This window comes from Gymnoscopelus braueri (assembly GCF_963280865.1).
Source record: "Gymnoscopelus braueri genome assembly, chromosome: 24".
Taxonomy (NCBI): Eukaryota; Metazoa; Chordata; class Actinopteri; order Myctophiformes; family Myctophidae; genus Gymnoscopelus; species Gymnoscopelus braueri.
Genome location: NC_137626.1, coordinates 7199288 through 7221886, shown reverse-complemented (window position 1 = coordinate 7221886; position 22599 = coordinate 7199288). Strand labels below are relative to the sequence as shown.

The 22599-nt window shown below is 40.5% G+C and overlaps 2 protein-coding genes across 2 annotated transcripts; one reads left to right on the top strand and one right to left on the bottom strand.

Moving 5' to 3' along the window:
• Positions 1-8545: 8545 nt before the first annotated feature.
• LOC308080159 (huntingtin-interacting protein K-like) lies at positions 8546-8974 on the top strand (the record flags this gene model as incomplete). Its single annotated transcript, XM_080421937.1, has 2 exons — positions 8546-8559; positions 8680-8974. The coding sequence occupies 2 exons, from the start codon at positions 8546-8548 to the stop codon at positions 8972-8974; spliced, it is 309 nt and encodes a 102-aa protein (XP_080278063.1).
• Positions 8975-13131: 4157 nt separating this feature from the next.
• On the bottom strand, positions 13132-22229 carry LOC308080157 (protein NLRC3-like; the record flags this gene model as incomplete). Its single annotated transcript, XM_080421935.1, has 7 exons — positions 13132-14961; positions 17740-17786; positions 17960-18115; positions 18762-18935; positions 19061-20810; positions 21335-21370; positions 22145-22229. The coding sequence occupies 7 exons, from the start codon at positions 22227-22229 to the stop codon at positions 14399-14401; spliced, it is 2811 nt and encodes a 936-aa protein (XP_080278061.1). The 3' UTR covers positions 13132-14398.
• Positions 22230-22599: the final 370 nt, after the last annotated feature.

Genomic DNA, 22599 nt, shown 5'->3' with positions numbered 1-22599 from the left:
CCACTCATAAATATAACATGACAATCAACCAATAGTAAGACGTACAAGGATCAGATCCTAGATCTGTCACATTACAATGTAGGCATTTAGCAGACTCTATTATCCAGAGTGACTTACAATAAGCAAGTTAAACACACACATACATCATTTTTCCTTTTTTACATTAACCACATGAACCCCACCATCCCTATTCTGGTGGGAACATTCGCAGGAAAATTGTGAGCTTGCAGATCGGCGATTTTTGGCAAAAACATTTGGTGTCGAGGGAGAAAAGAACAGACCAAGTACCCAGTAAGAGTGTGTATCACACACAGAATCCATTCTTTTCGGGTCCAAACATACCCTTAGTAACACAAATGATTTCAAGAGTCAGAGTTGACGATTGGGCAGTATTCTTGACAGCAAACTGACGGGTGATTTTTTAAAATCAAAAGTGATCGAGAAAGTCAATCCTTTTGGGCAGGATTTCCTATTTTGGAAAATGTTTAGAAAATTCATGCTTGCACCTCTTGGTTTTCCAGCATCTCAATGTCACTAAAAACTAAGCTTCAGACCTTCCAAAACAACCTGATATGACTACTTCTCATCCTAAAGCACATGACCCACCTAATTACAGCACACTTTGCTAGTTTGGGATGGCTCAGGGTAGAAGACAGGATTAAGCAAATATCAATGCCTGGGATTGGCATTTAAGACAGTCAAAGGGACAGTTTATGAGTTTATGAGTTTATTAGGATCCCTATTAGCTGGTGCATAACAACAGCTAATCTTCCTGGGGGTCCACAAATAACGGAAAACATGAAATTTGACAGTACATTACAGGACAATGATACAAATAGTGTGCAGCGTAAATTTTCCTTCGAACAGTGCCTTTCATATCAACCATCACATACAGCTTATTTTCTGATTCCCCATTTCCTTGGAAAGAAAAATTAAAAAGAATAATAATAATAATAATAATAATTTTACAAATGTCTCCCTTCACTTCTTTTAAAGTAAAAACAATCGAAACTAATACAATCCTAATCATAACTGTGAAAGGATGTGTGTGTGTCTGTGTGAGCGAAAGTGCCATATTCCTGCATGTGTTTAAAAACTCCTACCTATATGAATGGGTACGTATGCTGCTGTATGTTTACCATAACCTGTCTGCTGCTTGTGTAATTACAATCTTTGGGCTTCTAGGTGCCTCTTCAATCGTCTTTTGAAGCTTGATTTCGTTTTTTTCTTTAGAAATCTGATCTGGCAGTGTGTTCCATGCAGCCATGGCTCTATACAGCACTGTGCTCTTCATAGACTCTGTTTTGGCTTTAGGGATTTGATAGCAACCTCTTGTGGCATAGTCTTATATGTATGGATTTTAGAGCTAGGTGTAAGTTGCTTATATAGAGTATAGACAGGTAAGATGTTTCAGCTCATTAATGTTTCGGTTGTTTCCCAAAAAGACAAGGAGTGATACCATCAGCCTCTCCGTGACTATTGTCCAGGAGAGCTTGACATGCATTTTGTTTACATTATGCCTTGGTGTACACCAAAGGGCAAGCCGAGCTGCTCTGTTTTGAACCAGTTGCAGCTTTCCCAGGTCCCGCTTGTTTACCCCTGACCAAACCATTGAGCAGTAGTCCAGTTGTGAAAGGACTAGAGTCTCAATGACTTGTTTTGTCAGTTGCGGTGGTAAAAACACTGAACACCTCTTGATAACAGATATATTCCTCCCCATCTTTGCCACCACTGAATCTATGTGTCTCGTCCATGATGAATTGTTCACTAGGATGAGTCCCAGGAGCTTTGTTTCCTCCACCTGCTCAACCTCTACATTATTCAGCATCAGATTCAACTGTGGTTTAGACCTTAGTACGTCATTTGTGCCAAATACAATACTTTTTGTTTTTTGAATGTTGAGCACTAATTTGTTGCTGGTCACCCATTCCATTACCGTTTAAGTTCTATGTTCAAAATCTTATCTCACCGATTGTGGGAGCCTGTGTATATATTGTCGTGTCATCCGAGTACATAGAGACTTGTGCTTTTTCAAGAGCTAATGGAAAATCATTTGTAAAGATTGAGAAGAGTAAAGGACCTAGTGAACTTCCTTGTGGAATTCCACTCGCAACACATCTAGCACTAGAGATACTGCCATTAAAGTATACACTCTGAGTTCTGTTATATAGATAGCTTTCTAGACATGATATCGCCTTTGGGGCAAAACCATAGCACTCCAATTTGCCAAGTAAAATTCTATGGTCTATCACATCAAAGGCAGCGCTATAGTCTAATAGTACTGCTCCCACCATTCTCTTCACATCAATCTCTTTCATCCATTGATCTGTCATTTGTGTCAGTGCTGTGGCTGTTGAGTGACCCTCTCTATACGCATGTTGATATACTCACTCATCAGACTGTTAACAGAAAAATAGCATTGTATTTGATTGAATACAATTTGTTCTAGTAGTTTGTTTAGAACGGGTGACAGGCTTATTGGTCTGCTGTTAGAGCCAGTGAAGGCAATCTTTGGATTTTTAGGGAGTGGAATAACTTTGTCTACTTTCCAGATTTGCGGGCATGTACCTTCCAGACTCATGTTAAAAATATGACAGATGGGTGCAGCAATGAACTTTACATTCTTTAATAGCTGACCGTCTAAGTTATCAATACCTGGTGGTTTATCATTATTGATTGCCAACAATAACTTTTCCACCTCTTCTGTCCTAACTTTACCCAGCTCAAAGGTGCAATTAATTTTTTTCATAATACGTTCTCTAATATTTACATAGGACGACTCGCAGCTACATTTTGGCGTACCCTGCCTTAGCTTCTCCACTTTATCAATGAAATAGTTATTAAAATAATTGGCAATATCTAGTGGTTTAGTGATGTATGCCCCTTCTGATTCTATAAAGGATGGTGTTGAGTTGTTTTTCCTACCCATGATGTTATTCAAGGTACCCCAGAGCTTTTTTCCATCATGCTTTATATCATTTATCTTAATCTCATAATACATTTTCTTCTTCTTTCTGTTCAGTTTTGTCACATTATTCCTTATTTTGCAATATAACTGCCACTCAGAATTCATTGCTGCCTTTTTCGTTCTGTCTCTATCAGCCATACATTTCTTTAGCTCCTCGTCAATCCATGGTGCCTTTACTGTTTTAACGGTTAACTTCTTTACAGGTGCATGTTTATCCATTACTGGTAACAACAATTTCATGAAAACATCCAGTGCCACATTTGGGTCATTCTCTTTAAAAACATTAGACCAACATACTCTCTTAACATCATCCACATATGAATCACAGCAAAACCCTTTATAGGATCTCTTCAGCACTATTTTCGGTCCTGCTTTTGGGACTTTGGCTTTCCTAGATATTGCTACAAGGTTATGATCGCTGAAGCCAATTGGTACTGATACCGCTTTTGAGCACAGTTCACGTGTGTTTATGTATATGTGATCAATGCATTTGGATGATGGTACTCCAGAGCTATTGCTAATTAAATTACCCTGGTTGTTTGATTGATCATCTGATCTAGGTTACATGCACTTGTTACCGTCATCAATTAGTTTTTCAATGAACAGTCTGTCAATATTTTTCAATGACATAAAGTCAATATTCACATCACCCAATAACTATATCTCCCTGTTTTCATCACATGCCGTCTCAATCATTTCACACAAATGATCTAGATAATTACTATCAGAGCTTGGTCTATAGCAACATCCCAGCAACATAGGTTTAAATGGGGCAGGTGAACCTGCAGCCATACCATCTCTACCTCACTTCAAATCCTCCCTATACTTCACAGGAATGTGACTTTGTACATAAAAAGCCATGCACTCCTCCCCCATTGCAGTTTCTATCCTTTCTGTAAATATTGTACCCCTGTATTGATAGTGCACCGTCCTCAAACGAGTCATCTAAGTGAGTTTCAGAGATGGCCAAAATATGAATTTTATTTGATATCAACATATCCTGAACACACTGAACTTTATTTCTAAGGCTGCAGATATTCAAGTGAGCTATCTTTAGCCTTCACTGACATAGATAGAGAGAGACTAGCAGCAAATTAAGCACAATGTCCATTACAGTCCTGATGCTAAAGTGCATGTTTGTGTGTGTGTGTGTGTGTGTGTGTGTGTGTGTGTGTGTGTGTGTGTGTGTGTGTGTGTGTGTGTGTGTGTGTGTGTGTGTGTGTGTGTGTGTGTGTGTGTGTGTGTGTGTGTGTGTGTGTGTGTGTGTGTGTGCATCCCTTGTGTGTGTGCGTGTGTATATGCATGCACCAAGCTACAAACCCCTTCTGTCTCTTGAGTCCCTTCTCTCAGTCCTCTGATGAGACAGTGCCCTCAATACCCTCATATCTGTCTAACTACTTCCCCAAAGTGAGTGACACTCACAGCCACAACACTAGAGGGACCATGATCTGGTATCAACCAAATATAGAACAAACATGTGAACGTTCTCGTTCTACTGCTCTGCCACCAACATGTGGAATGACCTGACACCATCCATTAACCCTTTAAGACCGGGAACGCATCTGTGTCATTTTCTTGGCTATTCTAAAAATAGCAGATCTACAAGCTCATAGCGCGGCACCGATAGCCGCGCTATGAGCTTGTAGATCTGCTATTTTTATGAAAAATCGTGAAAATGTGTGCAAATCTTTGAATGCATTTATTTTTAAAGCATAATTTGTAACTCAAATCTTTGTAACTCAGTCTTTTGAAAAAACCTTTTCATGTCAAGGACCCACAAAATTAATGTATTTGGCCTCGGACCCCCATCTCAAAATATGTTGTTCCAGGGACCCCCAGAAGCAAAGATTTGACTAAACATTTTTATATAAAATATATATATATATATATTTTTTAAATCACGATTATTTAAAAATTGCAGATCTACAAGCTCATAGCATGGCACTCGGTGCCGCGCTATGAGCTTGTATATCTGCTATTTTTTGAATAGCCAAAGAAATAAAAAAAATTACCCGGTCTAAAGGGGTTAAATGATTTGTAACAATGGTTTCTTTCTAAATTGGCCTGAAAAAAACACATCTATCAGGAGACCACCAGGGGAGGTACATGTAATTTTCCCATCTTGTATGGCCTACATAGTGTTTGTATTTGTTGATGAACATGTATTATTGTGTTAATTTAGCTGTTTAAATGTCTGACTAATAAAGTATTCAATCAATCACAAAACACGGCTGCAGAGACACTCATTCAAGCCTTCATCACATCCAGACTCCACTAACTGCAACAGCCTCCTATACGGTGTCACCACCAAGGTTCTCAAGAAACTACATTCTGTACAAAACCTTGCTGCCCGCCGGCTCACCAGAACCCCATCCAGGGAGAGTGGTGGAAAAATAGCAGATCTACAAGCTCAAAACGCGTCGCACTGCGACGCGTTTTGAGCTTGTAGATCTGTCTATTTTTGCTACTTGTGTGTGACAATAGCCCGACAGTATATGTAATGTGGCCCTCTGGAGTGAGTGTGGAAATACAGTGGCCCTCTCCATCATCAAAGTTGCATCAGCCCTGGTCCAGGACAACACCAAGGCTCTTGGCCGTTGGAACAGAAGTCACCAGGGAGTTGTCTATGGAAATAGTTAGATCCTGCGTGGGCCAGGACTTACATGGGAAGAAGAGAAGCTCAGTCTTGTCCGTGTTCAGCTTGAGGTGGTGAGAAGACAAGACATCCACTGTGAGATGTCAGCCTGTCATGCAGCGATGCACTCTTCAACCTGAGTGGCAGGGGGTGGAGAGAGAGAAACACAGTGTTTACAACGGTTACAATCAACCAATAGTAAGGAGTCTAAGGATCAGATCCTAGATCAGTAGGGCGATGATGATTAATTGTCTTACAGATAATTGCGATTAACAATTGAATTGTCTTTTTCCATTGAACGTTGGAATGTAGCTTGTAGGCTTTGTAAACAAAAATTACATATGGCAAATAACTTAAATATAAGAAGAAATGAATGATACCAATAATCAAAATAAATAATATAGGCTACTATGGCCAAAATAGGCCATATTTAATAATTTTATATATATATATATATATATATATATAAATATATATATATTTTTTAAGTAGTGGATATAGCCGATCTACAAGCTCACAACGTGTCGCATTGCGATGCATTGTGAGGTCATAGATCAGCTATTTCCACTACTTGGAAAACGTTTGAAAATATATGAACATTTTGCAACATGGAAAGGATTATGAAGGCGATTATATCATAATTGTGACAGGCCTATCAGTGACACTTCAATCAAACAATAGTTACAAAACTAACGTCTAACTGACTGATTTACAGATCATTAAAGCAGCGTCACAGATGAAAAAGAGAAAGAAGCAGTGGATCACTCTGCTTTCATTTCTAAATGATTCTAACATGAAGGACCCATCCAGTCCAAAGGAACATTTTTAACAGTTTAGCTTCACAAACCACTTTGTTTGTTGGAGTTTATTTGACGCTTGTTGGAGTTTATTTGAAATCCTCAATGAAAGGATTGTCTGTACTCACAGTTCCTTTGAACTAAAAACTTTAGACAGCTGCTGGAGAACCCACTACCCCACCTGTCTGTGTGCTGGAGAACCCACTACCCCACCTGTCTGTGTGTGTGCTGGAGAACACAGCACCCACCTGTCTGTCTGTGAGCTGGAGGGGTTCTCCAGCTCACAGACAGACAGACAGGTGGCGTGGGTACTGTGTACCCAATGGTGTAAAGTAACTAAGAACATTTACTCAAGTACTGTACTTAAGTACAATTTTAGGTATGTTTGCTGTATTTAGTATTTCCAATTTTCAATTCCAATTTTCCAATTCTCACAACACGTCACGATGCGACGCGTTGTGAGCTTGCAGATCTGCTATTTTCAAACATTTAAACATTAGTACTTTTACTTTTGGTACTGCAAGTATATTTTTATGCCAATACTTTGGTACATTTACTCAAGTAACATTTTGAACACAGGCCTTTTACTTGTGACAGAGTATTTTTATATTGTGGTATTGCTACTTCTACTTAAGTAAAATATCTGAGTACTTCTTCCACCACTTTCAGTAACCCACCTGTCTGTCTGTGTTGTGGAGAACACCTGTCTGTCTGTCTGTCTGTCTGTCTGTCTGTCTGTCTGACACCACAACACTATTAAAGGTCCTATCCATAGAATGGCTGTGACATTACATTCATTCCATGTATTCCATATACAAAGCCATAGATCACTCCTATGCCCTCCTGTGTCAGTGAAATGTATCACAGCCTTCTAGGCCTATAAAGGTCCTATCCTTTAACTAAAGGTCCATGTCATTACAGTTCTCAGAGAGCGTCCATACTCACTCAGAAACGTGTTGAAATGTCTCACACACTCTCTTCTCCTCGAGCCTAGTGTGTTAGTTCAGTTGACCAGCCACAGACCATCTTGTTATTATTAATGTCAGCTGGTTATGGTAGAAATACTGAGTGAAAACCCAGCTCCAAACACACAAACATACTGATATATCAACACTGATATTAATCCCTGGCTCTTCATTAACCACATTATTGAACATCTCTGTTTTCACCTGTTTCTCTCACTCTCACACTGTCTTCCTTCCTCCTTTTTAGTCCCGCCCCCTGTCAGAACCTGCTAGGATGCTAGGTAGGAGCTTTCTCATTCTCAGGATTAACCCATTTTGGGCGGGAACCCCTATTTGTAACTATACGAGGACACATTTCGTGTAAGTGCAAAAGTGTTTCCGTGGCAAATACTATTATTATCATTTTTATTTTTTTACACCGCCCCTCATGAATCAACACCCACTAACTAACTACTGCCTGCAGTCCTGTTCAGACAGTGTTGTATGCATGTAGGTCTTTCTTGTGCTGCTGTCGTATATTCATCTGCTCAATATGTTTCCATTAAAACTAACAGTAATTGATATGGTTATGCAGCTGCAGCCCATTTGAAGTAATTAAACTTGTGTGTGTGTGTGTGTGTGTGTGTGTGTGTGTGTGTGTGTGTGTGTGTGTGTGTGTGTGTGTGTGCGCGTGCGTGCGTGCGTGCGTGTGGTGTCCTGCTACTAGACTACATCATTTCATTGGTGCCGAAATGAATACAAAATGTTGATGAAAAGATACAAGAGCCAAATGATATGAAATGTTCATTATGGAAATATGGGATTTGTTTCTACAACTAACCAGCAACACTCTCAAAAGACGTGTTACAGCTGATTTTATACAGTTGGTTTTATTTTGAAATGGCAGTTTTATCACATGAGTTTTGAGTGAACTTTTGTTATTTTGCTCTTTGGGTGTGGATGAGGGGGGAATTTAGAAAATGATGTAAAATAATTCCTAATGACGGGCCTGACTACACCACATTGCCCAAATATGGACACATCTGCATCACAGGTGACGTCACACCTTGACATAGTCAAGTCAAGTCCCGTCCAGTCCAGGTCCAGCCACTCCTCACTAGCACTAGCTTAGACTCAAACATCATTCAGCCATCTGCCTGATATCGACACCGTGTTTGTTCTAGACTTCAGTGACGTAATCATGGCGGCCACTCGGTGCCGCGCTATGAGCTTGTAGATCTGCTATTTTTGAATAGCCAAAGTGTAAAATAATGCTTTTTTTTAGCTCAAATCAAACAATAACACAGATGCGTTCCAGGTCTTAATGGGTTAAAGACAGTTGGACAGTGGAGCCTCCGATTTGGAGAGAGTCACCGACTATGCAGAGGAGAAGGAGATCTCCAGTTCCGACTTGGAGAATGCCATGTCAGTCATTGGAGACGGGAGATCACAGGAACAGCACGCCAAACAGGAGAGGGAAAAGGAGCTGGCCAAGGTCACCGTCAGCGTCAGGAGAGAGGACGTAGAGCTAATGATGGCAGAGATGGCGATTTCCAGGGCCGTGGCAGAGCGCAGTCTGAGGGAGCACAGGGGGAATGCGGTGGAGGCTCTGGTTGCCCTGACAAACTGAACTCAGATATAGAACACAGCAGCCATATTGGAAAGAAATTGGGCCTCTGTGGTTTTCAAACTTTTTAAATTCAAGGACCCCCATAACCAGTGTTGTGCTAATTTTGGAAGGGGAGCGCACCTCTGAAGCCCGCGCCCACCCCGCAGCGCTAGGTGTAATGTATTTGACCTGTATTTGTTAAATGAGGTGAGATTAACTTTGTAAACCCCACATGGTTTTCTAAATCTCACCTGCACAACCCAATATTATGCTGTTGTTACAAATATGTTGCTTTTAAAAAATATAAATAATTTCTTTAAAACAATTCAAAATTCAAAATAATTTCATAAAAATTAAAATATATATTTTTTCAGCAGTTAGAGAAGTGAGGGAGCGCCGCTCCCCCGCGTCCCCCCTCCTCTACACCCCTGCCAGTAACTCTGAGAGTGTACAAATGGAACCAAATGGACCCATGACCATTTGGACACTCTTAGAGTAAAGGTTTCAACCTTTTAGGTGGAAACGTTTTCACCTAAAAGGTGATTATGATAAAAACAGAGAGATGTGTTGGGGTGAGCGGCGAGTCGCTTATCACCGCGGCTCAGTCACACCATGCTGTAGTTTTTCTGCGGTGAGAGGGTGATCACCGAAAATGGTAGCATGCGGCATGCGCCCCCCTTTACACACCCGTAAGGGGACATTTGGAACTATGAGGGTACCTGGACCACACTTTGAGACCCACTGGTGTAGCCGAGTGTTTCCAGTGAGCCAACATGGCCACGCACAATATCAGCACCCTGGGGCCCTGTTTGTGTGGTGTGGCCAATGCTGTTTCGCGACTCTGTTTGACCAGAATGCAACAGAGCCTTCATCATCGTAGAATTGATAAGACCTGTGAAGGAAGTAAGGAAGAGGCCCAATTTATTTCCAATATGGCTGCTGTGCATAGATCCTATTGGGCTCTGATTGGGCTCTGAAGACCCCTGAAGTAGGGGATTTCCTGGGTATCTTTATATGTGCATGTGGTCAAGCAGTGAAGCTCTGTCTCCACCTCTCCTAGACTGCAGTGAGAACACAGTCTGTTCTCTCTGGTCAGCCAGGCAAGAGTCCATTTGGACATCGAGAAAGGCCGTCAAGCCTTTCTCGGTGTCCAAATGGACTCATGCCGGTCTGTGACTCTGAGAGTGTACAAATGGAACCAAATGGGTCCATTTGTACATTCTCAGAGTTATGGGGGGGGGGGGACTGTGTGCTAAATTCATACCATCCTGGGGGTGCTTGAAATAAAACGGTTTGAGAACCACTCATGTGGAGCTTTCTGACTGACTTTGTAAGGCTTGTTTTTGGGTTCTGGGCGCGGGGACAACTTGGACCGCAGCACTGGAAAAAAAGAAGCTATATGGTCTATTTATAAGAGGAAAGAAAGAAGCTATATGGTCTATTTATAAGAGGAAAGAAAGAAGCTATATGGTCTATTTATAAGAGGCCCATTAAGCAACAGAAGGTCGTCCTCTGTCACTGATAAAGACACAAACAGATGGGCTCTGTACGCGGCTCTCAGAGCAGAGGCTGAGATGTTGAAAATGGATTCACGGTTGCCTTTGAGGCAATTTCAGAAATAGATTTTTTGTCTTTTTTTATTTGTTTTTAATAAATATTGCTTATTCTTGTGCAACTCAGCGTCATTGGAAATGAGGGGTTTTCCCTCAACGAAGTAGTATTTATAGAATAGAATGAAATAGAATAGAATAGACTGTCTTCGGTGTCCTGCACAAGCAAGCATTTAGAATGTCTTAGCTTTTTTTCTTGATGGCCAGTGTCAGTGATGTGGCGGATTTGTTGTGACAGTGCCTCCCTCTTGTGGCCACATAAAGGGCGACAGTTCATTTTAAGCAGCATAAAGCTGTCTCGTTCAGCTATACTATGCAGCATATTATACATACTGTAGGCTATCACATCATTCAGAGAATGAACGAACAGGTAATGGAAGGATTTTTTCTTTCTCTTTTTCAACAAAAAAAACGCTGTTCATATAATTATATTAATATTGTCATAATAACATGACGTTACTTGTCAAATGTCAATGAGTCCCCACCTCTCTCACATGAGTGCTTCTGTTTACAAGTGTGCTGCTGGTCTGGGGGCGGGGCGCAAAGAGAAACAAACCAATCGTGTCTTGATTCTTAAAAGAAAGACTTTGTTTACTGACATTTTGACCAATCGCTATTGGTGTCACCTGACAAGCTTATATTATCCTTGTGTCTTTCCAGTGCTGCAGGCCAGCCACAGTGCTCCATGAACATGCATGGCCTGCTGCCATCCATGCCAGGCATGTCTCATAGGGGCTGGGCCGGATCCTGAGTCTATGGCCCCTGGGCCTGAGACTCCCTCAGGGCCTCACACACACACACGCGCACGCACACACACACACACACACACACACACACACACGCACACGCACACGCACACACACGCACACACAAAGCCGGCACCACTGCCAGTACCAACCTAGTACACATTGTGCAAACACTCTACAGTGGTTCTCAAACATTTTCATGTCAAGGACCCCCACATTGATATGTGTTTGGCTGCAGACCCCCATATGAACATATTGTGTTCCAGGGACCCCCATAAGAGAGGGCGTGTGTTCAAATGGCAAATTCTGAAGATTTCTTTAAAAAAAAATAGCCAATCTACAAGATCTGTATATCTGCTCTTTTTGAATAGCCGTAAAAGTATAAAATAGGGTTAAAGTGGTTAAACCGATGTTGATGTTAATGTAAGTCATTTAGCTGGGGACCCCCTCAAAGACCCCTGGGGGTCCCCGGACCCCACTTTGAGAACCACTGCTCTACACAACTGTCTATTCACATTCATAGGAATCCAACACACTGCGTAATGTTTTATGACTGAGGAGATAACAGCTCGTGAAGGATTTACAAAACAGTGATTATTTGCAAGGAAATCAATACAAATCAATACAATAAAAAAAAAACTGGCCCTGGTTTTATAGAGCAGTGGTTCTCAACCAGGGGGGTCCACAAATAATTTTTTGGGGGTCCCCATGCAACATTATCTCATTCAACGGTAAACAAACCAACATACAGTGTAAGTGTATATACAGGGTATCTGCACATTTCTAAAATGACAATTTAATGACTTTTAAGACCTTTTTAATACAAAATTGTCAAAATTGTCAAACATTACGTAAAAAAGAGGCAAACAATTTGTGCAAATAGCCGATCTACAAGCTGCGAGGCGTTGTGAGCTTGTAGTTCGGCTATTTTCCCAATATTTATCTGTGGAACCGAGTCAAACTAAATGTAATGCCTAAAGTGCTTGTCTGGCTGGGGGGTCCCCAGTTCAAATTAGGGGTCCATTTGGTTCCATTTGTACACTCAGAGTCATGGGGGTCCTTTGAATTAAAATAAGTTTGTGAACCACACTGTGGTACACTATGGAACAGAGCCTGAATTAGTATAAGTTGTAAGACCTGTGAAGGAAGTAAGGAAGAGGCCCACTTTCTTTCCAAAATGGCTGCTGTGCATAGAGCCTATTCTCAACAGTCTCATCATAATATGATCATTGTATTGATTGTGATAATGACATCTAGACATGTTGTGTGGTTGCAGATTGAACACCAGGGGGTGCCAGGACAACATCACTCTATGTAAAACTATCATGTGGTTTAGTTTTTATGTTGAAAAAAAAAAAAGGTCCAAATAAATTGCACTTAAGTTAAGTGCAGTACTTCAGTAAATGAACTTTATTAAGTTACTTTTCCCCACTGTTATACTACACTATCATCAGTGTTTGATTGTTTGTTTGTTTGTTTACACATTATCTTTTCTATTAAATATGTTGGATTCATGTTAATGTATATTTTCAGACAGTTAACCACTTAAACTCTGAATACTTGAATAGAAAACTTGTATTTAGTCTGCTCTTTTCCCCCCTATACCAAACCTATATGCCGAAAATAGCAGATCTACAACCTCACAACGCCTCGCAGCGCAAGGCAGTGTGAGCTTGTAGATCTGCTATTTTCGGCTAATGTTCCCATCAGAATAGAGATGCTAGGGTTCAAGAGGTTAATGTTAAACAAAGTTCCAATCACACAAAGATTTGGATTTATTATTATTATTATTATTATCATTAAAGATTGAAGCAAAACAAGGTGACTTTCTTACAGTATGTGTTTATTAGAAAGCATGTCACGCATGATACACAGGTTACTATAACATAAGAGTTAATAAGCACAACATTGTAAAACCCATGTCAATGTTCCATACAATGAATTCATAGGTCATTACATACCATTTGACCAAACACATGGCTTTGATAAGCACAATAAATCGATACAATCATAGGTCATTACATTACATTAAGAAAAGGCTGAGACTAAGGAATAAAATCAATAGAAACAGTGGAATGATGATAAAAGGAGGATGTGGGGTTGATGTTTATTCTTCTCTCTCTGTATGTATGTTTCCTTTCTCTTTGTAGAACCCATTTGTATATTTATACCCATGTTACTTTGATGTGTTTCTCCTTTGCTATAATGTGGAATGAACTACCAAAACCCATTAAAGATCTGGAGTCTCTACCCAAACTCAAAGCTAAACTAAAAGAATGTCTGACCTCAAAATACAAAGTGAGCATAGTTTAACTCCTTGAACGCCTTGCAGTGGTGGAAAAAGTAGTCGATGCGACGCATTGTGAGCTTGTAGATCTGCTATTTTCAAATGGCCGAAATGTTTATATGGCTGAAGTGGTTAATGTGTCTTTTGTAATAATAATAATCAGAATCTACAAAGTAACTAGTAACTGTTTTCAAATGATTGTAGTGGAGTAAAAGTACAATATTTGCCTCTGAGATGTAGTGGAGTAGAAGTAAAAGTATAAACAAATTAAAATACTCCAGTAAAGTAAAAAAATACCTCAAAATTGTACTTAAGTACAGTACTTGAGTAAATGTAATTAGTTACTTTACACCACTGACAGCATCCTATGAATAACCCTCTATGTCCAAAACTATTACTTTTCAGGATTCAAGTTCAAAAATATATAAAAAGTAGCAGATCTACAAGCTCTAAACACGCCGCTTTGTGCCGCGTTTAGAGCTTGTAGATCTGCTACTTTTGATGCTTTTGTGTGACGCTGTAGTATGATCAAGTAGGGGTTAATTTATGAAAAACAACACAAAGAGTTAGAATATGGAGATCAGAGGTTTCTGCCCCACAGCAACGATATGTATTACTGATGAATTGAGTACAATAGACCACAATGGAAACGAGACGATCTACAAGCTCACAACGCGTTGCGCTGCATAACTCTGTGTGTGTGTGTGCCGTGTGTGTGTGTGTGTGTGTGTGTGTGTGTGTGTGTGTGTGTGTGCGCACGCGCGCAGCAGTGTCTCCAGGACACATGACGTTACCGTACCTCCTAGATCTGACACAGAGACACTGAGGAACCAGAATCCCACCCGCACCAGAACCCAGCACAGAGTGGTTCAGTGAAAGTGCACTGGTAGGTGTGTAGGTGTGTCAGTGTGCTAGATAACACTTTGTAGAAAGACAGACTTCCAGCTGAACAGTCTACATACACGGCTACTCTGTTAGAGCGACGGAGACGGAGGACAGAGTCAGAGGGACGGACAGAGAGTTTAGTCTCCTCCCCTTTGTGATAGACATGGTAAGCGTTGTCATCATCATCACATACCAGACTCCAGGATTTGTCATTGTTTCCTAACTTACAGTCATAACCCTTTCCTCTCCTGTTGATTCCTCTGTGTGTCACTGATATAAGAACATCTCCACTCCACTCTACCTCCCAGTAACAGTGGTCAGGCAGACTCTCTCTACACAGAACCTGGTCATAGAAGTCAAATCTGTCTGGATGGTCAGGATATGGTTGCTCCTCCCCCACACGTGTCGCCTTCTTGTTGTCCTCAGACAGAGAGAGGAGTCTGTGTGCTGTGTTTGGATCCAGTGTGAGTTCACACACCCCTGATGAGAGAACAACACACAACACAACACCAGTTTACTATCATATAGAACTTCATAATAATGTACAAATGTAACTTATTAACCACTATGAGCACTGTTCCAAATGGGAACACCTTTCCATTTCGACGCACCACCACTTCGACGCACGGGGGGTCCGACCCACCGGGAGTCCGACACATCGCTAGTCCGACCCGTAATGGATATTTCACCCCCCCACTCCGAAAGTGATTTTTCAAGTCTCTGCATATAAACTCATGCGTAAAACCGTGCGTAATATGCAGCTGTGGTGCTCATATTGACAAGCTCTACAGCAGATCTACAAGCTCATCGAATATTAATAACATATTATTATTATTAGTATTATTATTTATTATATATTATTATTATTTATTATTTGGTCCCTGAGTCGATGAGACCATAGACAAATCCACAGCGCCTATATTAATTGTATTATAATGTCAATAAAAATATGTATTCTCTAAATATTAATGTACAAATATTTCCTGAATGAATGAACTTGGTGAAGTGTCTCGTGACGTGTTGCTATAGTTGCTATTAATTACCCCAACCAACATCGAAGCACCTGCCGTAACACACACACACACACACACACACACACACAAACACACACGCAAGCACGCACGCAGTTAACCCCGAGATCATCGCCACATGTCCCCCCCAAGGTGAATAAATAATCATTTAAGAAAACCATTATATTAAAACCCCGAAATCTATCTATCTATCTATGATCTATCTATCTATCTATCTATCTATCTATCTATCTATCTATCTATCTATCTATCTATCTATCTATCTATCTATCTAAAATAGCCGATCTATGTTGTGAGCTTGTAGATCGGCTCTTTTTGGCTAAACTTCTCCTCAGAAAAGGGATGCTAGTGTTCAAGTGGTTAAAGTAAAACAATAAATCATATCACACAAAGATTCGGCGGACCCCTTTAGTAACTCTGAGGACCCCCTAGGGGTCCTGGACCCCCTGTTGAAGACCCCTGAATGATCTACCATCTAAAGAACGCTGACTGCTCTGTCTGTATAGCCAGACAGCTGTGTGTGTGCGTGTGCGTGTGCGTGTGCGTGTGCGTGTGTGTGTGTGTGTGTGTGTGTGTGTGGGGGGGAAGCCCAGTGGTAAATTGGACACTAACGCAACCGGTTTTTGCATAAACTCTCACTGGCCCATGCAGTCCTAACCGGACTGATGTTTCTCTGGAGTGGAAAGGAGCAGACGAGCATCTCAGAGTCTGTGATGAGTCTGTCATTCAACACGCACGCAACAGTGGTCCCTCCTTTTCCTTTGGAATGCACTCCCCAAAACTTTCAGAGATGCGCCCACCTTCCAATCCTTCAAAACCACCATCAAAACCCACCTCTTCAATATCACTAAGCTAAAAGGTGTAAAACATGAATAAATAGACCGCCTATTATTATTTCGTAATATTTCAAGTAGTGGTCCAAAGGAACTGCACATGAAGTCAGTCAGTAGGCCTTATACGGTACGTTGTTTTCTTTTTTAAATCCACCTGCTCCCTGGACCCCATGCCCTACAGCCTTTTATTATTTAATTATTCTTAGTAGCAAGAAAGTCTGTACTACCACTTTAGCCCGTTTGGGTAATTTTTATTTCATTACATTTGCAAGTAGTGGTGCAAACTGTACATTTACTCACTACTCAAGTATGGTACTTAAGTACAATTTTGATTTTTTTTATTTTATTTAGTGGAATAATTGAACCACTTTAGCCCGTTTGGGTAATTTTTATTTATATATATTAGTTGGTGGAGTGATTTGTCTTTTTGATTCCGATAACGAACGAGACTCCACCTTGTTAACTAGTTTCGCGCCCCCGTGTGGTCAGCGTTTGGCCACAGCACGAGAAGGAACAATAACAACAGGTATTTGTTTTACTTCAGTGAAGTATTTAAAATGTTCAATACTTTTATTTCGAGTACTCCACCACATCTCTGATGAGAATATTGTACTTTTACTCCAGTACAATTATTTGAAAACTGTAGTTACGAGTTGTAGTATTTTCATTATATTTTCATTATTATTACCAAACATACATTAACCACTTGAACCCCATGGAAGCTTTGGGTAATTATTTAATGTGTTCTTTAAATCCTGTAAGTTGTTATAATTTGCAATAGAGTGTCACTTGGGTGATTTATTTTTTATTTTTTAATTATTGTTGCCTTTTCTCTTGCGTGACTGTACATATTTATATTGTGCCTTTAATCTTCATCTGTACACATAATGTTTTGGGAACTACTTAGAAATGTGTTTAATACATTAACATTATCATCATTGTTATGTCAGTATCATTTTATTATCTGAAGTGTTATTTTACTTCATACTTTGTGCTGTCAAGGCTTATTGCCAGCTATATTAGGTTAATTCATTTTTATTCGACTGTATTGTTTATACTATAATTATTTTCGCAGAGAGCACAGTGTCTCCTCAGTGTTCATTTAACTCCCAGAGAGTATAAATGGAACCAAATGGACCCGTGCAGCCTGATCTGTACTGTGTCGATCTACAAGCTCACAAAGATCTGAGCTGTAGATCTGCAATGTTTGTATGTATGTATGCATGTAGGTGCATGTATAGCCTATGTGTATGTATGACTCATTACACTTTCATAATTCTGCACACCTAGCATGTTACTGAATGAATTTTCCATTGTGCTGTGTATATGTGCTGCTCATATAAATAGGATGTGTGATACTTTGATATCATGAATAAAACAGATTAAACACTTACACTTCCTCAGACCTGGTTTCAGCCTGCACGCCCCACAATGGTCGACACTGGGGATGAAGGAGACACAAAGTCAGGCCTGCATATTCTATTTGATAATAGAAACAATGATTGATAATAATGTCATGCTATTACACTTTAAACAGCACTACACAGCATGACAGTATAATGTCCCTCTAAACCTACTAGTCAAACTTGCACTGAGTAGCAAGTCTCTCCATACCTGAGGGTCTCCAGTTGTCCAGCAGAGCGCAGCTGTTCTTCTGAGTCTGCTCCGGGGTGATTGTAGCTCAAATCCAGCACTTTGAGATGGGAGTTGGATTTCAGAGCTGCGACCAGATAAGAACAGCCTACTTCTGAGACCATGCAGCCTGACAACCTGCACACACACACACACACACGCACACACACACACACACACACACACACACACACACACACACACACACACACACACGCACACGCACACGCACACGCACACGCACACGCACACACACACATATTAAATGTGTACTCTGCATTTATCCATTCTAGCTAGCAGTAGGTGATAGTGTTATCACAGCAGTCAGGTAGGAGTCAAGGGGTTGCTCTGGGACTCTTTGACACATAGACTTTGTGGGCAGGGTGGCGAACCGAGAGCCTTCTGATTCCAAGGTGGCCTCTTTAACCACTCAGCTATGGCACCTTGTGAAACACCTTGTTTCACAAAGTCGGGCGGTTTCACGCTTTGCATGTACATTACACAAGTAGCATGTAAGTATTTTAGGATGCACCAAGGATGACCAATTTAAGTTTGTATCTACGTGTATGTATTATTTACACACTGATTTCAGCTCTAATGGTTAGGTGAATGACAGCCACGTATTTCAGGATTGTGACTGTGGGATTAACACATGTTGGATGAAAAATGTTCTTATGGCTTTTCTTCTCCTCTCTGCTCAACATTGCTTGTAGGCGGGCGTACCCAACGTAAGGCAGAATGGGTCACAAATGGTCATCTATTGAAAAGGTTCAGGAATACTGACCTGAGTGTCTCAAGGCTACATTGTGAACTTCCCAGTCCATCAGCGATTAGCTTCACTCCTGAATCGAGCAATTCGTTGTGGCTCAGGTCGAGTTCTTTTAGCCTAGAGGAGCTGGAGCTGATGACAGATGATAACATCTTACAGCATCTCTTTGAGAGATTACAACCACTCAGCCTGGGAAGAAAACAAGCAAACAAACAAACAAAAACAACAAAACAACAAAACACATCAGTAATACAAATAAATAAAATGTTTTATTAGGAGTAGGATGAAATAATAAATTAAGCTGGTTCACGTACAGAGCTGTATTGGAGGCTTTCACCACTGGCAGGAGCTTCAGAAGAGCCTCTTCTGAACCAGAGTATTTCTTCAGGTCAAACACTTCCAGCTCCTTTTCTGATGACAGCAACATGAAGACCAGAGCTGACCACTGAGCAGGAGAGAGTTTGTCTTTGGAGAGAATTCCTGAGCTCAGGTTTTGTTGGATCTCCTCCTCTAGAGAATGATCATTCAGCTCGTTCAGACAGTGGAACAGATTGATGCTTTTCTCTGGAGAGGGATTCTCCTTGATCTTTTTCTTGATGTACTTGACTGTTTCCTGATTCGTTTGTGGCTTATTTCCTGTCTGTTTCAACATACTTTGTAAAAGAGTCTGATTTGTCTCTAATGAGAGGCCCAGGAGGAAACGGAGGAACAAGTCAAGGTGGCCATTTGGACTTTTTAAGGCCTTGTCTACAGCAGTCTGGTAGAGGTGATTTATCTTAGACGTGTCTCTAAATCGCTTGGAAGTTGATAGTACGTTGACACCTTCATTGACGAATGAAAGGAAGACATAAAGAGCTGCCATAAATTCTTGTACACTCAAATGGACAAAGCAGAACACTATGTCTTTGTACCCCCCACGCGCCACTTTAAAGATCTGTTTGAACATTCCTGAGTACACTGCTGCATCTTTGATATCAATGCCACAATCTGTCAGGTCTGTTTCATAGAATATCAGGTGGCCTTTCTCTAACTGTTCAAAAGCCAATTTTCCCAGAGACATGATGATCTTTTTATTCTCTGGATTCCAAAAAGACTGTGCCTGAGTTCTGCCATGATACTTGAAGTTCATCTGTTTGAATTGAAAGATCATGAAGTGGATGTACATCTCGGTCAGGGTCTTTGGCAGAGCACCATTCACCCCTGTTCTCAACATGTTCCAGAGAACTGAAGCAGTGATCCAACAGAAGACTGGGATGTAGCACATCATGTGGAGGCTTCGTGATGTCTTAATGTGTGAGGTGATTGTGCTGGCCTGGTTCGCATCACTAAAACTCTTGTTGAAGTACTCCTCCTTCTGGTGGTCAGTGAACCCTTTCACCTCTGTCACCCTGTCAAAATACTCAGAAGGGATCTGATCGGCTGCTGCGGGTCGTGTGGTTATCCAGATGCGAGCGGAGGGAAGCAGCTTTCCCTTGATTAGGCTTGTCAACAACACATCCACTGAGGCTGGCTTTGTGACATCAGTCAAGACCTCGTTGTTCTGGAAGTCTAGAGAAAGCCGACACTCATCTAATCCATCCAAGATGAACACAACATTGGACTCTTTGATGCTACAGATTCCTGCTTCCTCAATGTCAAAAACAGTATTGACAAGTTCCTCCAAGCTCTGGTCCTTCTTCATTGAATTCAGCTCTCGGAAAGTGAGTGGAAAGATGAAATCGGTACCCTGGTTGCCTTTGTCTTCTGCCCAGTTCAGACCGTACTTCTGAGTTAGGGCTGTTTTACCAATGCCAGCCACTCCCTTCGTCATCACTGTTCTGATTCGTCCTTGTCCAGGTAGAGGTTTAAAGATGTCTTCGAATTGGATTGGTGTTTCTTGTCCGGCTTGTTTACTGAATGCTGTTTCAATCTGTCTGACCTCATGTTGATTACTGCCCTCTCCACTCTCTCCTTCTGTGATGCAGAGCTCTGGCTTTATGAAGATATGATTTTCTTGGATCTGAAACTTCTTCTTCAGATTGACCTTGAGTTGTTGTTGTTGTTGTTGTTGATGAGTAAGAGTTTCTAAATGACCAAAGAATAGAGGACATCAATAAGTTCATATTATGGTAAATGTGATGTAAACACACATGATGCACATGAGGCTGATAGTGTAGAAACTAAGTATACTTATGTGGCATTAATGAGCTATGCTAAAAGACACAACTTTGCCACTCTAATTGAAGGGTAAGAGATCGCTGAAACATGTAATCCCCAGTAAGGGTTTTCAAATAAATTCATGAACTGGAATATAAACTATATCTGAGTTTATTTTGTAATCAGGATGAAAAAATTAAACATGGACAATGTTTCTGTTCACCATGATTGTGTTCACAAAAGGTATGACACAAAGGACACCAAATATTGTTCTTACTGCTCTCCATCATGTTAAAGCTGTGAATAAAGACTATCTTACTGCTCTCCATCATGTTAAAGCTGTGAATAAATACTTTCTTACTGTACTCCATAGAGTTAAAATTGTGAATGAAGTTGAGAACTTAGAATTATTATTAGTAAAACAAATCTCCCCAAAGTCTTTCATAACTCACCATCGTTAGCTGAGTCTTTTGGTGAAAGAACAGGTCCTGCATAAAGAGATGAGCATAAGGAAGGGAGCTGTGAGTTTTGATTGAATGAATACTTCATTAACAGTTTGCAAAAAGGTACAGAGGTTTACAAAGGTACAGTTTTACAATCATGCTAAAAGGATAAAAAAAAATAAGTCCATTGTGGTCCTATGTATTAAATGTATCAAGACATATACATAAATACAATACTATGCAAGAAATCATCATCAATAATATTAATTATAATACTAGAGAAACACAGTGGTGAGGGGGGGGGGGGGGGGTTTGGCAAGCTAGAAGACTTGTCTAGGTCCAGTTCCAAATTGCAGACAGGAGGAGGGTAGGGAGTCACACTTTTTAATGGCTGGTGGTGGGGCATTCCACATTTTGGTGGCATAATAGTAGAAGTATTAGTCAGAGGTACATGGGCACTGGTCCCTTGAGTATCTTGAAGACCAGGCCCCATTGCAAGTTGCTGTACTCTGGACATTACTGTGTGTGTGTATGTATGTATATATATATATATATATATATATATATATATATATATATATATATATATATATATATAAATATATAAATATATATATATATATATATATATATATAGTAATGTATGTTGTTTACACATATTGAGCTCCCTATTGATACCAGGAGTGTCTAGAATTTAACCTGATGGTAGCTGTCTTGGCAGAAACACATCCACTTTATGGAACTGCTGTTGTAATTTATATTTATGCTGTTAAACATTAAACAAATATGTATACATTAATTAGTAGATTATGATCTTACCAAGCCTCTCCACCAGGTGGGGCTCGTGTTGTTTAAGGGCATTGTAAAACGCTGCTTTGATGGCTGTTCCACCTGAAAGTAGCATCGTATACAGTTTCCTCATTTGGCCCATAGTTGTCTTCTCGGCTTGAATCTCTGCATAGAGCTCACGATGAACCCTGGCTCCTAGACTGTCTACGATAGGCATGACTCTGGACACATTTTGAACCAACTCTGCCCTGTTTTGGATCACAAAAGCCTCTCTTGCTGTTTGCAAAACAGAAAAAGAGAGCGGTTGAGATGAATACATCACTGAAAAGTATGTCATTATGTCAATGAATATCAAATAACACTGAAGCATCTCTACATCCACACAAATAGTGTAACAACTGATAGACTTATAGTTTGGGAATAAGATATTGAGGATGGACAACCTGGCAAACATAATTCAGCACTAGCCAACAACCTACAAACTG